Source organism: Babylonia areolata, chromosome 26 (genome assembly GCF_041734735.1).
Source record: "Babylonia areolata isolate BAREFJ2019XMU chromosome 26, ASM4173473v1, whole genome shotgun sequence".
Lineage (NCBI taxonomy): Eukaryota > Metazoa > Mollusca > Gastropoda > Neogastropoda > Buccinidae > Babylonia > Babylonia areolata.
The window spans coordinates 7,032,308-7,050,924 of record NC_134901.1 but is presented as its reverse complement, the minus strand read 5'-3'; the positions used below and the strand labels follow the sequence as shown (position 1 = coordinate 7,050,924).

Below are 18,617 nucleotides of genomic sequence, written 5' to 3'. Positions count from 1 at the left end.
ATATTGAAACATAGTTTCAGACATCAAGATTGAGACATGAAGTTATCATGTTGCTCTGTGTCATTGCTATGTGGAATTTTGGGCAAGGGGAAGGGTAAAGAGAAGTTTTTGATATCAAATATTCACTGAATATCATGCAGAAATAAGCAGCTGCAAAAGTTGTTTTTAAAAATCCCATTAGATTAGTTTCTGTTTTGGGACTTTTTTTCTTTTCTTTTTTTTATCATGGAGTATATTCTTTGTTTAAATATTGTTCATGCAGAGTCACCTTCATTTATTCAGTTTCGTAGTATCCTAAACCTTGTTTGTGTGATGCATGTACAGTGTCCTGTGAAACAGATGTTTGGTCTCCTCAGTGTTGCATGGTTTGGGACACATTTGTTGTGCATTGTATTTGTTGTTGCTTCAATATTTGGCCGATATTGTGTTAATGATTTTCTTCAGTTTGGATGCTGTGCATGCCGCTGCAACAAACGCCCAGGATTTGAATGTGTGTGCTCATTGATTTGAAACATATTTTCTTTATTCTCAGTTGATTTCAGTTTTATATTATTTCAGTTTCGTATGTTATTTTACCAGTGAATGGCATGTTTCATTTTGTTGTAAAGCATGCGCTTGTGAAACAAGATTTTGTTTTTTGCTTCAGAGAGAGCATTTTGGTTTTTTGGAATGTGACTTTTCTCCTCCTATTTTTTTTGGTTTTGTTTCGGTGTGACCTGTTGTGTTTGCAGACCTTGAGTTAACTTCAGTGTCGAGCGAGTCAGAGAAGTATTTCACTCTTCCCCGTAGAGGGGGGGAAGTGATGAGTGCAGCCTTGCGTGAAGCCTTGTTCCCTAGGCGTCCTGCCTCTACCGCAGGTCTGTCTGCTGGTGTGTACAGATACGTAGCAGTGTTTAGAGATCTGTTTGTATACATTGTCAACTGTCTGGTTGTGTGTTCAGATATGTAGAGATGTCAGAGATCTGTTTGTATACATTGTCAACTGTCTGGTTGTGTGTTCAGATATGTAGAGATGTCAGAGATCTGTTTGTATACATTGTCAACTGTCTGGTTGTGTGTTCAGAGATATGTAGAGATGTCAGAGATCTGTTTGTATACATTGTCAACTGTCTGGTTGTGTGTTCAGATAGGTAGAGATGTCAGAGATCTGTTTGTATACATTGTCAACTGTCTGGTTGTGTGTTCAGATAGGTAGAGATGTCAGAGATCTGTTTGTATACATTGTCAACTGTCTGGTTGTGTGTTCAGATAGGTAGAGATGTCAGAGATCTGTTTGTATACATTGTCAACTGTCTGGTTGTGTGTTCAGATAGGTAGAGATGTCAGAGATCTGTTTGTATACATTGTCAACTGTCTGGTTGTGTGTTCAGATATGTAGAGATGTCAGAGATCTGTTTGTATACATTGTCAACTGTCTGGTTGTGTGTTCAGATATGTAGAGATGTCAGAGATCTGTTTGTATACATTGTCAACTGTCTGGTTGTGTGTTCAGATATGTAGAGATGTCAGAGATCTGTTTGTATACATTGTCAACTGTCTGGTTGTGTGTTCAGATATGTAGAGATGTCAGAGATCTGTTTGTATACATTGTCAACTGTCTGGTTGTGTGTTCAGATATGTAGAGATGTCAGAGATCTGTTTGTATACATTGTCAACTGTCTGGTTGTGTGTTCAGATATGTAGAGATGTCAGAGATCTGTTTGTATACATTGTCAACTGTCTGGTTGTGTGTTCAGATAGGTAGAGATATTAGAGATCTGTTTGTATACATTGTCAACTGTCTGGTTGTGTGTTCAGATATGTAGAGATGTCAGAGATCTGTTTGTATACATTGTCAACTGTCTGGTTGTGTGTTCAGATATGTAGAGATGTCAGAGATCTGTTTGTATACATTGTCAACTGTCTGGTTGTGTGTTCAGATAGGTAGAGATATTAGAGATCTGTTTGTATACATTGTCAACTGTCTGGTTGTGTGTTCAGATAGGTAGAGATGTCAGAGATCTGTTTGTATACATTGTCAGTTGTCTGGTTGTGTGTTCAGATATGTAGAGATGTTAGAGATCTGTTTGTATACATTGTCAACTGTCTGGTTGTGTGTTCAGATATGTAGAGATGTCAGAGATCTGTTTGTATACATTGTCAACTGTCTGGTTGTGTGTTCAGATAGGTAGAGATGTTAGAGATCTGTTTGTATACATTGTCAACTGTCTGGTTGTGTGTTCAGATATGTAGAGATGTCAGAGATCTGTTTGTATACATTGTCAACTGTCTGGTTGTGTGTTCAGAGATAGGTAGAGATGTCAGAGATCTGTTTGTATACATTGTCAACTGTCTGGTTGTGTGTTCAGATAGGTAGAGATGTCAGAGATCTGTTTGTATACATTGTCAACTGTCTGGTTGTGTGTTCAGATAGGTAGAGATGTCAGAGATCTGTTTGTATACATTGTCAACTGTCTGGTTGTGTGTTCAGATATGTAGAGATGTCAGAGATCTGTTTGTATACATTGTCAACTGTCTGGTTGTGTGTTCAGATATGTAGAGATGTCAGAGATCTGTTTGTATACATTGTCAACTGTCTGGTTGTGTGTTCAGATATGTAGAGATGTCAGAGATCTGTTTGTATACATTGTCAACTGTCTGGTTGTGTGTTCAGATATGTAGAGATGTCAGAGATCTGTTTGTATACATTGTCAACTGTCTGGTTGTGTGTTCAGATATGTAGAGATGTCAGAGATCTGTTTGTATACATTGTCAACTGTCTGGTTGTGTGTTCAGATATGTAGAGATGTCAGAGATCTGTTTGTATACATTGTCAACTGTCTGGTTGTGTGTTCAGATAGGTAGAGATATTAGAGATCTGTTTGTATACATTGTCAACTGTCTGGTTGTGTGTTCAGATAGGTAGAGATGTCAGAGATCTGTTTGTATACATTGTCAACTGTCTGGTTGTGTGTTCAGATATGTAGAGATGTCAGAGATCTGTTTGTATACATTGTCAACTGTCTGGTTGTGTGTTCAGATAGGTAGAGATATTAGAGATCTGTTTGTATACATTGTCAACTGTCTGGTTGTGTGTTCAGATAGGTAGAGATGTCAGAGATCTGTTTGTATACATTGTCAGTTGTCTGGTTGTGTGTTCAGATAGGTAGAGATGTCAGAGATCTGTTTGTATACATTGTCAACTGTCTGGTTGTGTGTTCAGATAGGTAGAGATGTCAGAGATCTGTTTGTATACATTGTCAACTGTCTGGTTGTGTGTTCAGATAGGTAGAGATGTTAGAGATCTGTTTGTATACATTGTCAACTGTCTGGTTGTGTGTTCAGATATGTAGAGACGTCAGAGATCTGTTTGTATACATTGTCAACTGTCTGGTTGTGTGTTCAGAGATATGTAGAGATGTCAGAGATCTGTTTGTATACATTGTCAACTGTCTGGTTGTGTGTTCAGATATGTAGAGATGTCAGAGATCTGTTTGTATACATTGTCAACTGTCTGGTTGTGTGTTCAGATATGTAGAGATGTCAGAGATCTGTTTGTATACATTGTCAACTGTCTGGTTGTGTGTTCAGATATGTAGAGATGTCAGAGATCTGTTTGTATACATTGTCAACTGTCTGGTTGTGTGTTCAGATATGTAGAGATGTCAGAGATCTGTTTGTATACATTGTCAACTGTCTGGTTGTGTGTTCAGATAGGTAGAGATGTCAGAGATCTGTTTGTATACATTGTCAACTGTCTGGTTGTGTGTTCAGATAGGTAGAGATGTCAGAGATCTGTTTGTATACATTGTCAACTGTCTGGTTGTGTGTTCAGATATGTAGAGATGTCAGAGATCTGTTTGTATACATTGTCAACTGTCTGGTTGTGTGTTCAGATATGTAGAGATGTCAGAGATCTGTTTGTATACATTGTCAGTTGTCTGGTTCTGTGTGTTCAGATAGGTAGAGATGTCAGAGATCTGTTTGTATACATTGTCAACTGTCTGGTTGTGTGTTCAGAGATATGTAGAGATGTCAGAGATCTGTTTGTATACATTGTCAACTGTCTGGTTGTGTGTTCAGATAGGTAGAGATGTCAGAGATCTGTTTGTATACATTGTCAACTGTCTGGTTGTGTGTTCAGATAGGTAGAGATGTTAGAGATCTGTTTGTATACATTGTCAACTGTCTGGTTGTGTGTTCAGATATGTAGAGATGTTAGAGATCTGTTTGTATAATGTAAAAGCATATTGCAAGAAAAACAAAAAACAACAACAAAACACACGCACACAAAAAGATGACTGATTGTGAAATGTTGCTGATTTGGGTTTTTTTTGTTTGTTGTTTGTTTGTTTTTTTAACAAAATCTTGCCAGTTGTTGAGTGTTGTCATGGTCTGTTGCATGTGTTGGATGATATGCATGTGTCAGTTCACCAGTGATCTCTTTTGTTTCGCTGAATGGTGCAATGCATGCAGAATGGAAAAAAGTGAAAATGATTCTGTGTCTTCTTCTGTTCTCACTGGATAGCATCTAGATTTGTTCTGTTCTATTTCAGTACATTTCTCCTGCTTTGGTAGGTAGGTGTTGGTTCTTTTATAATCCTTAGAGTTTGGTACCTAACCAAAGATAGGTGCTTTATAATTATCCATAATGATTACAAGAGGAAGAAGAAAGTTTTGTTTAGTGCTGTGTTAATTTTTGTTTTTAATGTTAGGTTGAGAATTTGATCACTTTTCCTCAACAGTTCATTCAGCAAGTTGTTGATAGGTCAAGGGTCCAGCCATTTTATCAATCAGCCGTTCAATCCTTTCTTTCCCCGTCCCCAGGTGTTCCAGCATCAGGGGCCAACGCTTTGCGCAGCAAGACCTTGGGCAGCACAGCCAAGCCCCCGCCCCCCGTGCGGAGAACGGCGTCCATCAGCAGTTCCCCCTCCTCTGGCCCCCCTCCCCTGCAGCCCTCTTCGCAGCGCCAGCACTCGGACAGCGGCCAGTACCCAGGGAGCAATGGGCGAGGAGGTGGAGGGGGCGTGGTGCCCAGTGAGGGGGCATATGCAGAGCTGCAGCTGATCCAGCAGAGCATCCAGCAGAAGAAGAAGGGCCCCCAGCCGGCCCCGCCCCCCAAGCCGGGACAGCTTCAGCGGCAGCACAGCTCCGAGTCGGCCCACCACCCCCACATGTCGTCGCCCTCACCGGACCGTGCGTCCATATCGTCGGGGTCATCAAGCGGGAGTGGTCACTACGCGGTGCCTAGCGTGGCCCCCCCCTCGCCCAGCTCCACCAGCGTCATCCAGAGCCTCAACGCCAAGTTCGCCTCCCTCAACCAGCAGTATCAGGACCCACACTACCAGCCGCTGCCTGCCAACGGTGGTGGAGGAGGAGGAGGAAGGGGGGGCACCTACGTGGGCAGCAGTCAGGACGGAGACCCCGGAGCTGCCAACCTCATGCCGCCCCCGTCCTCTGCTCCTGCTGGCCAGCCCAAAGGTCAAGGACAAGCCCCCCCTCCGCCCACCAGCGGCCCCCCGCCTCGGCCAGTCCCCGGCACCCAGGGTCAGCGTGCCTCTGACTCCACGCCCCCCACCGGTCACCCCCACCCTCGCCAAGGCCATGCAGGAAACCTGCACGCCCAGATGCAGCAGCAGGGGGAGGCGGAGGACTTCCCTCTACCCCCCACGGCCGAGGAGCTGGCTGAGATGGAGACGATGTACGCCCGGCCTCCCCCCGTCACCCCCAAGCCCAAGATCCAGGGCGACCTGATGATGGAGCTGAAGAGACGCATGTCGGCCGAGGAGGCCTCCGACGTGTAGACACCAAGCCTTGTGTGTTGGATGGAACGTGTGATGAGATGCTGGTGCTCACGTAAATTACACACACACACACACTGCTACTCCTTCTCCTAGTGACAGAACGACAACTAACGAATGGTAAGCCAGCTCTGGTAATAGCTTTCTGCAAAATTTAGTGCGGTTTTTTTTTTTTTTTAATAATTTTTAAAAAAATTTATGTTGGAGGTTCTGAGTTCTTGTGTGAAAGTACACAGAACAGGAAGGGCTGGGGGCGATGGTGGATGGACAGTGTGAAGAGAGAGAGATGTGCAGTGGATGTGGAGGTGAGGACGGTCCCTATGTCTGTAGGTAGTGTCTGGTTATTTATTTGTTTGTGACGCTGGTGGAACGCCCTGGTAAAAGGCACTCCTGAAGCATGCTGCGCCAACAGCACTTTGTAGGCGTGTGTCTGCTGTGTTTTTATTCACTTTCAGTTTGTATATTTCTGGTTTTGAATCATGTTCAGCGGAAAGTAAATCTGGTGAGGAGTAAACGCAATACATGAATGAATTATCATTGAACAATGAAATGTGTTTCATACATGATGAAATGTATTTCATACACAACCTTGTATTACTTGTTGGTTTTTAGTTTAACTCAATCAAGGGCAAAATATTGTGAGACTTGTTTTTCTTTATTGGTCATTTTGTGAGCTAGAGTTGAATCTGAGCATGCAGAGGTAGTAAAGGATGGGCTAGAGAGTCATCATGAATTCACAATATGAATAATGTACTCCAGATGAAAGGAAAAGGCAGGCAGGATGCAGCCATTAACTTGAAAGGATTTTTTTCTGTTGCAGTTGGATTATACAGAGAAATATATTCTGGTCCAGAAGATTTTTTTTTTCTCTCTCTCTCTCTCATTTTGCTCTTTCTAGAATTGGAAGGAAAATTCCTCCCATGAGGTATAACTAAATTATTAATGAACTAAATGTTTGAATGAAGTGGAAAGAAATGCATGAATAAGTGAATGGTACTGCTAATGAACAACTTATTCCCCATCTTCCCCCAGCGCAACCCCATCTCCAACAGGTGATCAGCCACGGTGAAGGTAGACTTACGTTAATGTGAATGAAGATCATACAGAAAAAATGGATGACCTGTAAAGGGAAACACAGGGTCACCAGTTAATGTGACTCAAAGTCTTGGAAAAACAAAAAGAAAATAAAGCCCTTAAGGTGCTCGCTTTCTGCTATGCCTCTCTGTAATTCCTGTCAGCTTATGAAGCGAGACTTCCATACCTGGCCTTTTCTCTCTCTTTTTAAAAAAGATTCAAATATTTTAGTTTACAAAAGCATCTGTGACCAAGAACTCCACAGCTGATTATTACTGTAGTTAGATGATTTGTGTGTGATTATAAATTGAAAGGAGCTGAAGTGTAACCAGAATGTTTTTAGCTTTGTTGTTGGTGTGTACATAGGTGGTGTTGGTAGCGGTCTGTGGGGATTCAGGATTAATACATGAAACAAACGGATTGCTTCTTTTTCTTTTTCTTGAAATGTACATGCATGCATAAATGATTTTTTTTATACTGATTAAAAAATGAACATAAACTTTTTTTTCAATGAATTGTAGGAAATAACAGGTGGAATGGGTTGAACTTGGCTTGTCGCAATATTAAGTGTGATCTCTTTTTCCTGTACAAATCCAGATTTTTTTTTTTTTTTACTTGTTTTGTGTAGAGCGCTTAATGTACAGTGATGACTTGAGCAGAGTTATGCTAGTGTAGAGTTGATGTGTGTCTTGCTTGTGTTTGTGTGTCGGAGGGTTGGGGGTGGGGGTGAGGGTGAAAGCATGGGTGTGTGTAAATGTGTGTGTGTGCGTGTGTGTGTGCGAGAAAGAGGGAGATAAACAGGAGTCTTTCATCGTTTATTTACACACTGGCAGGAAGAGTGTGTATGCGGGTGTGAACAGTTGGAGAACGATACTGAATGTGTTTGTTCTGTGAGATTATTAGTTATTTCCATTGAAACTTTCCAGATGCAACGTTTATCACAATGATGCTTTAAAAAAAATAAATAAATAAAGTATACACAGAGTTACGCACAGGGCCAAATGGTGGAATGCTCATCAAGAGCAGGCAACCTTGGCACATTCCACAGGTTGAAACGAACCTGAGAACCAAGCCAGCTCCCTGACCATGGCCACTGGCATATCTGTCACCATTGTCACACCAACTCTGCCTCTGTTAGCCCTGATGACACTGATCACCACACAGCTGTTGCCTTGCATGGTCCTCAATATGTGGGTTTCACGCAGCTCTGATGATTATGATGATCGTCACAAAGGAACACTAGGGTTTCACACAGCCCTGATGATGACGATGATCGTTACAAAGGAACACCAATTCACACAGCCCTGATGACTATGATTGTCACAAAGGAACACTACTAGGGTTTCACACAGCCCTGATGACGCTGATTGTCACAAAGGAACACTAGGGTTTCACACAGCCCTGATCACGATGATGATCGTCACATAGGAACACTGGGGTTTCACACAGCCCTGATGATGACGATGATCGTTATAGAGGAACACCAGCGTTTAACACAGCCCTGATGATGATGATCGCCACAAAGGAACACTAGGGTTTCACACAGCCCTGATCATGATAATGATCGTCACAAAGGAACACTACTAGGATTTCACACAGCCCTGATGACAATGATCGTCACAAAGGAACACTAGGGTTTCACACAGCCCTGATGACAATGATCGTCACAAAGGAACACTAGGGTTTCACACAGCCCTGATGACAATGATCATCACAGAGGAACACTAGGGTTTCACACAGCCATCATGACAATGATCGTCACAGAACACTAGGGTTTCACACAGCCCTGATGACGATGATCGTCACAAAGGAACATGTGGGTTTCACACAGCCATCATGACAATGATCATCACAAAGGAACACTAGGGTTTCACACAGCCCTGATGACAATGATCATGACAAAGGAACACTAGGGTTTCACTCAGCCCTGATGACGATGATCGTCACAAAGGAACATGTGGGTTTCACACAGCCATCATGATAATGATCGTCACAAAGGAACATGTGGGTTTCACACAGCCATCATGATAATGATCGTCACAAAGGAACGCTGGGGTTTCACACAGCCCTGATGACAATGATCGTCACAAAGGAACACTAGGGTTTCACACAGCCATCATGACAATGATCGTCACAGAGGAACACTAGGGTTTCACACAGCCCTAATGAAGCTGATCATCACAAAGCTGTTGTCTTTGATGGTCCTCAGCATGTGGGTTTCCCACAGCCAGCTTTTCTCCCAGTCTGGACAATCCGGATTGTCAGAAAACCTTCATCTCTCGAGTCCTGACAGTGGGGATTGTCAAGAAGCCTTCACCTCAGACAACCCTTAGCAGTCATGATTGTCACAAAGCCTTCACCTTTCTCAGTGCTGATGATGTTGATTATCTTGAAGCTTCTGCCTCCCTCAGTTCTTGATTGTCTGAGATAGACAATCTTGATTGTCAAAAAACCTGTCTGCATGTTGTGGTTGTCAAGAGTCCACCGGTCTGTTCTCACAATCATGATTGTCAGGAAAATGTCCATTCTCTCAGTCCGGATAGTTTTGGTCACTCTGCTTGTGGATATGAAATATCAGTCAGTGGCATGTGCCAGGCGCTTTGCAAGGTGAAGGTGGGATATGACATGTATCCTCTCATTTCCCACATTCTCTGCTCTGCCTTTTCACATGGCTGTTGCATGGAACATCAGGCTAACTTTGTCACCTGAGCTATCATTTTTACGTCAGTAAATGAGTAAATAATTCAGTGTTCAAACAGGTGATTTATGGGCACAAATATACTTGTATGCAATGACAGTAAAGTTCGTCCACATTATGCATCCACCCAGAAGGAAAGCAATGTTTCAATGACATGTGCAGTAAACAGTGTGTTATTGACACGATGCTCAACAAAAAATCTTACCTCAGGTCCATGACTGTGACAGAAAAAAAAAACCCGAAAAAAGGAATCATGTTTCTTCTCACTGTGAGCATGTACAGGAACTGAACTTGCTCATGGTTAATCTGTGCAGACAACTTTGCACGCAGAAGAAAAGAAGGCGCCGCTTTGAATTTCACTTTTTGAATTAACCAACCACCGCCTTTGATCCCATCGTCTTGTTTACTTCGGCAGCTGTTCCACCAGATGCCAAACAAAGAACAATGTTTATTCACATAGAAAGATGTCACATCCCTGTATTGGCCTTCGGTGGGAAATGACCACAAAGTGAATAAAACACGGTGATGTGTGGACAGTCTATTCCAGAGCTTCTCTCCAGCTGTCCCTTCACTTCAGTCTTGGAAACAACCAGTTTGAATCGAGGAGAGAAAGTGGAACGAAACAGTTCAGTTTGAGAACTAAAGTATATATGATAGAAGAGGAATTTTACAACTCCCTGCTTTATGAATGAAAGTATATATGATAGAAAAGGATTTTTTTTAATTTTTTTTTTTTTTATACTCGCTCCTTTATGAATGTCTGCTGTTGTGAGCATGAGGAACATGTCTATGTGTTAATACCATTGTAGAGATGAGATGATGAAGTTGACATGAACACCCTCCAGAAGGTGGTGGTCAGCTGCTTGCCAGGCCCTCCACCATGGAGTGGTGGCTTAGTGGTTGCGTGTCTGCCTTGGTAACGAGATAATCTGAAAGTACTGGTTCGAATTCCACACGTGTCAGAATTTTCTCCCCCTCCGCTAGACCTCGAGTTGTGTTCTGGAACCTGGTTATTCCAATGAGATGAAAAACAGGATACATATGTAGCATGCACTTAGCACAACATAGAAGAACCCACGGCAACAATAGGGTTGTCCCTGTCAGAATGTTGATAGGAAAACAAAGAAGCCTGCAGACAGGACAAAATGAAAGGTGGTGCTGCACTGTGATGACACACACTCCTCAGAGGAGAGCAACCTGAATGTCACCACAAAGTGCTGTGACAAAACAAAACGTGCAACAGTCCTGTACAAAAGAGGTGCTGAGTTCAGCTGTAACCATCCCTTGCAACAAACAGTTCAGAAAACATTATGCTGAGTTCAGCTGTAACCATCCCTTGCAACAAACAGTGCAGCTGTAACCATCCCTTGCAACAAACAGTTCAGAAAAAACATTATGCTGAGTTCAGCTGTAACCATCCCTTGCAACAAACAGTTCAGAAAAACATTATGCTGAGTTCAGCTGTAACCATCCCTTGCAACAAACAGTTCAGAAAAACATTATGCTGAGTTCAGCTGTAACCATCCCTTGCAAACAAACAGTGCAGAAAAACATTATGCTGAGTTCAGCTGTAACCATCCCTTGCAACAAACAGTGCAGAAAAACATTATGCTGAGTTCAGCTGTAACCATCCCTTGCAACAAACAGTGCAGAGAAAACATAATGCTGAGTTCAGCTGTAACCATCCCGTGCAACAAACAGTGCAGAAAAACATTATGCTGAGTTCAGCTGTAACCATCCCTTGCAACAAACAGTGCAGAGAAAACATGCTGAGTTCAGCTGTAACCATCCCTTGCAACAAACAGTGCAGAAAAACATTATGCTGAGTTCAACTGTAACCATCCCTTGCAAACAAACAGTGCAGAAAAACATTATGCTGAGTTCAGCTGTAACCATCCCGTGCAACAAACAGTGCAGAAAAACATGATGCTGAGTTCAGCTGTAACCATCCCTTGCAAACAAACAGTGCAGAAAAACATTATGCTGAGTTCAGCTGTAACCATCCCGTGCAACAAACAGTGCAGAGAAAACATTATGCCGAGTTCAGCTGTAACCATCCCGTGCAACAAACAGTGCAGAAAAACATTATGCTGAGTTCAGCTGTAACCATCCCTTGCAAACAAACAGTGCAGAGAAAACATTATGCTGAGTTCAGCTGTAACCATCCCTTGCAACAAACAGTGCAGAAAAACATTATGCTGAGTTCAGCTGTAACCATCCCGTGCAACAAACAGTGCAGAAAAACATGCTGAGTTCATCTGTAACCATCCCTGGCAACAAACAGTGCAGAGAAAACATTATGCTGAGTTCAGCTGTAACCATCCCTTGCAACAAACAGTGCAGAAAAACATTATGCTGAGTTCAGCTGTAACCATCCCTTGCAACAAACAGTGCAGAAAAACATTATGCTGAGTTCAGCTGTAACCATCCCTTGCAACAAACAGTGCAGAAAAAACATTATGCTGAGTTCAGCTGTAACCATCCCTTGCAACAAACAGTGCAGAAAAACATTATGCTGAGTTCAGCTGTAACCATCCCGTGCAACAAACAGTGCAGAAAAACATTATGCTGTTGTTGTTGTTTTTCCTTTGTCTTAGTAAGACTAAGAGTCAGGGAAACATTCCTTTCTTTTTCCTTTTTTTTTTCCTTTTTTTTTCTTCTTCTTCTGAACCATTTAGTTGCATGAAGCTTGGGATTTCTCCTGTATAATTGTTTGAAATGGCAGGCTTGACCATGAGACAGTTTTTGGGGTTTTTTTTTTGTTTGTTTGTTTTTTGTAATGATAAAAAGTCTTGTTCAGTTTTTGTTTAAAAAATGTTTATGTTCCCCATTGACATTGTGTCGTATCGTACCTGGTTTTTTACTCGTTAACTGATTTTGATTTTAAAGAAGTACCAGAGGTTATGTTAGGCTTTTCCCTCTCTTTTATTTGTATTTTCTCTAAAAACAAAAATCAGGATTGTATCTCTGTTTTAACTAAAAACATTAGAAAAAAGAAAAAAAAATGTAATCAGGATTGTATCACTCTATTGACTAAAAACTTCTGGTTTTTTAATAATCAGGATTGTATCACTATTTTGACTAAAAACATAAAAAAGAAAAAAGATATCCGGTTTTGTATACTCTTTTTTCCTGTCCATTATTTGTATATATATTTCATGATGTTCTTTGTGGTGCATGAAAGTTTGGAGGAAATAGGATACATGTGTTGAAACATACTGCTGGACATTTTGGTTAAAAAGAATGGAGATGCTGATTTTGTGCCTAGATTGATGTGTCAAGGCCCAGTGGAAACACCTGTGAACTTGTTCTTTTTCCATTTGCGTACATGCATGCTTACACTCTTTTTTTTTTCCCACACCAATGTGCTAACGTGCTTGCATACATGATCACACACTTGTACTCATGGACACATGCAAATGCTCATTCTCACTCACATATTCACACAACCAGACACGTTCTTTCTTTCTTTGTATGTACAGCAATAATGCTTTACTTTCAGAATATTTAATGTCATGATGACGCAGGTGAATATGTGTACATTTGTACACTGTCAGATTGAGCCTGTGAAAAATTTTCTTCTTGTCTATTTTGTGTGTGCGTGTGTGTGTGTTTTGTTGTTTGTCACTGTTATTCATAATGTTCCTACAGATTGGTGTTCACTGTGTATCTACATATTATGAAATTGTCTTTTGTTTTGGAATTTTATTTTGACATGATCATCATGTTGTGGATCTTCTGTGAAAGGAAGAAGAAATATTTTAAGTGGCCATCAGTTTATACTCTAGTCAGTGTGCTTGAGAGAGTATGTGTGCATGAGTTGTGTCAGTGCACAGCCATGTGGGGTGTGTGTGTGGGGGTGGGTGTGCGTGCACATATGTGTGTGTTGTGTATGTGTGAGTACTAGGCATATGTATGTAGAGTATGTTTGTGCACATTTATGTGCGTGCGTGCACACGCGTGTGTTTGTATACATTTTCTGGGTTGTCAAATATGCATGTGTTGTGAGAAGAATTCTGGTTTAATGAATCAAGATGAAATTTGGTTGTTATTCTTTTTTTTTTTTTTTTTTTTTTTAAGTTAGTGTGTATATGTATTTTGGGGGTTGTTCTTTTAAAATGAATTAACATTTGAGATCACATTTGTTTCAGTGGATGTGACTGGACAAAGACTTGTTTGTGACCATCTTTCTAAACAAAACAAAAAACAAAAAAAAAATTTGTAGCAATTGTGAAACAGCGTCATTGAAAATACTTTTCATTCTCAAGCCTTGTTTAGCTGATTGAATTGTCTATGTAAACAGATTTTTTTAAACCATGTCCAAATGCTCTGAGTTATGCATTTCGTATTCCAGGTATATATATCTCTTGCCTTTTGATTGAATACAGTGTGATTTTACTCTGCCAGCAAGGAAAGCATTCAGTTCCATTTTTCCATTATTCACACGAAACAGATTGTTTTTGAAGTTTGTGTGTTGTGCGCTCATGATTGTCTTCTCCTTCACTCTCACCCGAATCCTGATCGATGGACGTGTTGGTAATCTGATGAATGGACATGATGTTGGTGGTGGTGTGGAACCTGGAGGGACACTTGGCTGTGTCATCTCTTGCTGTTTCATGCTGTTTGTTACTGTTGTCACTGTTGTTGATCAGCATTAGCTCTGTACTGGGTCGTGTTACCCACCCTGTTGGGTCGTTGTTCGTAGTGATATTTCTTTCTGCTCTGCTTTCCCTTTGGAGTGTGGGGAGGAAGTTCTTGTGTGTGTGTGTGTGAGAGAGAGAGAGAGAGAGAGTGTGTGTGTGTGTGTGTGCATGCATTTTTTAATGTTGTTTCGTGGGGGTTAATATTTTTTCTTAATTTAATACTTTACTTTTTGCTCCTTTTTTGACTCACTTGTGTAAACAAAGTGAGTCTATGTTTTAACCCGGTGTTCGGTTGTCTGTGTGTGTGTGTCTGTGTGTCCGTGGTAAACTTTAACATTGACATTTTCTCTGCAAATACTTTGTCAGTTGACACCAAATTAGGCATAAAAATAGGAAAAATTCAGTTCTTTCCAGTCATCTTGTTTAAAACATCTGGGATGGGCACAAAAAAATAAAAAAAATGAAGCCAAATTATATGCAAACCGCATTTACTGTTATGTTTATATTTTTTTTTATTCTCTAAACTTGACGCTTTGATCTGATATTCTGACACAACAACAAGAGCAGTCATTATTATCATTTTTTATTCAAACAGGAACTTCTTTTGCTAAGCATGGAAGTTATATTTATTTTGCATATCTTTGGTACAGATAGTAAAAAAGGGAGATTAATCTGTAATTAATGCTAAGGGACTTAATATGCTTTAAACTGATCTTTCTCATCTTAACGTTACATTTTGAAATCATACTCAATACATAAAAAGCTTGTGTGTTTTACTCTCAGTGTACAGGGCTTTCACTATGTTCATTCGCCCAAGTAGTCTTTTTAGGAAAATACTAAAATCAATACTACGAGTGGACTTCATAGATCTATTGGCTGAGCCCTGAAGGTCATGGGCAAAAATCAATAGCGTACACATATTTATACACATTCAAAGCGCGTGTTCATATTCTTCGCGAACGCGAGCGACGCCATTTTGTTTGAAGTTGTTGACCTGCCCGTTCAATCCTATATTCAATGGACAATACACGATAACATGTGATGGAAAGTTGGAGAAGGAGACCGTTAAATATTTATTCAGAGAAAGATTTGTGAACGCCTCATCACTTACTGGATTATGCCCCAAACTGCCATAAAAATATCCACAGAATCAGTCGGAATTCACAGTTAAAAATTGTAAACCATGCACGTTAATACCCTTGAATTGATGAAACAAAAAAATTTCCAGTCTTGACTTTTCTCAAAATGAAGTCCTTTTCACTTCATACAATGTTTAGAAGTACTTGTACTTTGCTCTACATGTTATTAGTTTAACAAAATACTAAATTTTCATATCAACTTTAAAACTGTAAAACTAGAATGAACATAAAAGAGAAATTGAATGGATCCACCGTGTTGTACTACATTCCCGGCGGGTGTAACTAAACTTGTACATCTATTTAGATTTAGAGAAAACAGCTAAATGTTGCAGTGTGAATGTTGCAGTGTGATTCCTGACTTAAAAAGAATTTTTTTGTTGTTTGTTTGTTCTTTCTTTTTTCTTTCTTTTTTTTAAAGGAGTTGTTTTATTATCTCAGTCCTTACTGTCTCTGCCTTGATTTATGTTTCCCCCTTATCCCCCAGTTCTCCTTCAGTCAGGCATTAGCTGTCTATTGGTTTCAGTTTTGTGGTTGTATGTTTTTTGTTTGTTGTAATTTTTGGTGGCTTTTGGATTTTGTTAGTTTTTCTGTTCATTTGGTTGGTGGCATGGTTACTCATGAAGATTTTGTTGTATATTGGATTTTTTTATATATTTTTTTTTAATCTCTCTTTGATTTTTCATGGCTGTGATTGTGTAATCAAATATTGGTTTTCTTTGCATCAGATGTTTAATGCATCATGAATGGTGATTGATGCTTTTTTTGTTTGTTTTGAGTGGCCTGAAAACTGAAGCAATAAGACAAAGGAGTGGTGAGGCAGTTTCAAACAGACATGTCCATATTTTACTCATTTTTGCTTTTTTGATTTTTGCATCTTAAAAAAAAAAGAAAAAAGAAAGAAAAGAAAAGAAAGCAGAAATGGTTTTTGATGTGTGTTGTTCAGTGCATCTAGCACTGACGGATTGTAGTTATTGTTTTAGCATTGACTTTCGAATAGTGCCAAGTATGCTTCAACACAATTCATTATTGATCTAGATTGTTGTTGCAAATTGAATGTTGTTGTACATATTTTCAAAATATTTTGTGTGTGCGTGTGTGTGTGTGTTTGCTAGCAGTTTCACGGAAATGAACCCCAAATCCAAACTTGGACACAAAACAATCAAACGATAATTCCCACCTTTTGTCCAGCGCAAATCTGCGTTTGTGTCGACTGAAACAAATAACAATTTGCTCAGGTGTCTCGTATCTTTGCAAATATTTTTGAACATGTTTTTATTTCCATCTGTCCAGTTGAAAGCAAGCCCACAGCTTGCCTGTTTCATTGTTTGGAATTTTCTTACCTTTTGAAAAGAATGCTTTGTGATGAAACTGATAAAACTGATTGCATAGACTCTTTTTGTGTTTGTTAGTTTTTTCTTCTTATCACTAATATCATTTGGGCTGGAATGTTGCTTGCCATTTTAACCAAAGTTTCATCATGATGGATAAAAAAGAATCTTTAAGTAGAAAATTAGTTCACATGGTTTTAGTTCTGTCAGAATTGAACTGTTTCCAGCTTCATAAGTTCCCATAGTCTTGCTTCCAAATAAATCCAAAGCCTTGCTTCCAAATTGAAAATTGAATTGATTTATTGATAAATAATGTGTAGGTTTTTTTCAATGAAGTTTTTGTTTATCTGAGACTCAAATTTCAACATAGCTTTTGGCTTGATTTGTATTTTATTCATTTTTCAGTTGATGCCTGTATTTGGCTTGACAGATTGCTCGGTGGTTGTTGATGATGATGATGATGATGATGTTGTGGCAGTGAGTGTAGTTTTCCTGACCAGGGTGCAGTGGCAGGGTCAGATGCGTAGTGTGTGTTTGTTGTTCTTATTCTCAGCTCATGCCCCTGACTGTTTCTTTTGCCTACATTTAGATGCTGCTGCTGCCACGCATTGTGGCAGTGCTTTACATTTAGTCCTTGATCTGTCTGTGAGAGGGAAAACTTCATCTTATGCTGTATTCTTTCCATGGATGGAAATAAATATTAAAAGGCTCTGGGCATGGTGTGTGTGTGTGTGGTAGAGAGAGAGAGAGGGAGAATAGCTTTTCAGGAAGTGAATGGCTGATACAAATCTCCATGACCCAAAAACCAGTGAATAATAATCATACTGAACACTTATGCAGCCTTTTTTATAATTCTTCACAGCACAAATCGCATAACATTGTACTCAAAACTCATTAAATATAAATAACAATAGAATAATTTTACACAGATTTCAAACAGACTGACACAACACGCCTAATGCATGTAAACAGCCTTCTTGACAACCTTCTATTGTTTCAGTGTCCTTCTGGTCAATTCACTTGAACAAATTATCCTTGCGCTTCTTCTTCTTCTCTCCGTTACACAATGAACACCAACTTGCCATTGACTTTGTTGTGGTTGAAAATGACTATATTGATTGGGCCTACAGCTAGGGTACATGCGAACATGCACGAACGGGGTTTGAGTGTGTACATCTATTGACCGGTCGAGAGACGCACATACATGCAGATGAGCGTTGATGAGATCAATCCAAGGCCCCTCAAGGCCCCTCCAGTCAGACTCAGTCGGTAAAGCCACACACTCGAACCATGCACTAAGCGATCGATTATGTCTAGTTGGCCTTCTGTCAACCAACATATCAGGCTTAATTATAGACAGTCTGTTTATTTATTTTATTTTCATTATTATTATTATTAATTTATTTATTTTATTTTATTATTTTTTTTTTAAATCATATTATTTTATTTTATTTTTTTCATATTATTATTATTATTTTATTTTTTTTTTTTAAATTAAAATTTTTTTTTAAATTTATTTATTTATTTATTTTATTTAAAAAAAATTTTTTTCTCAAGGCCTGACAAAGCGTGTTGGGTTACGCTGCTGGTCAGGCATCTGCTTGGCAGATGTGGTGTAGCGTATATGGATTTGTCCGAACGCAGTGACGCCTTCTTGAGCTACTGAAACTGATACTGAAACTGTTGTTATCATGTTGCACTCCATCATATGCCGGTACATTCAGCTCAGGATATTTCCGGTTCAGCAAGAGCCGGCCAGGGTGCAGTCCTGGGCACAGCGCTGTCTATTCTGAGACACATGTTCATGATCTTGTTAACTGCTGTCTGTAGGCTGTGATTCCAGCAGCTTTTCTTCACGGCACTAATGATCTGTGATCCTTCAATTAATGATGGATTGTTAACCGGTCGTTACTGAGTTTATATTAATCATACCCCGTATCTTTTTATAGCGCGTC

At 39.9% G+C, this 18,617-nt stretch overlaps 1 protein-coding gene across 7 annotated transcripts in view; it reads left to right on the top strand.

The window, feature by feature from the left end:
* LOC143300712 (uncharacterized) overlaps positions 1–17,373 on the top strand; it is an 84,873-nt gene extending 67,500 nt beyond the window's left edge. For 5 of the 7 annotated variants that reach the window (XM_076614589.1, XM_076614586.1, XM_076614588.1 and 2 more), the window contains 2 exons: positions 732–869; positions 4,807–17,373. In XM_076614589.1, coding sequence (XP_076470704.1) covers positions 732–869; positions 4,807–5,783 — 1,115 coding nt within the window. In that variant the 3' untranslated portion in view covers positions 5,784–17,373. The remainder of the gene's footprint in view (positions 1–731; positions 870–4,806) is intronic. The other 2 variants (XM_076614587.1, XM_076614590.1) reach the window with 2 other exon arrangements.
* The last annotated feature ends 1,244 nt before the right edge of the window (positions 17,374–18,617 follow it).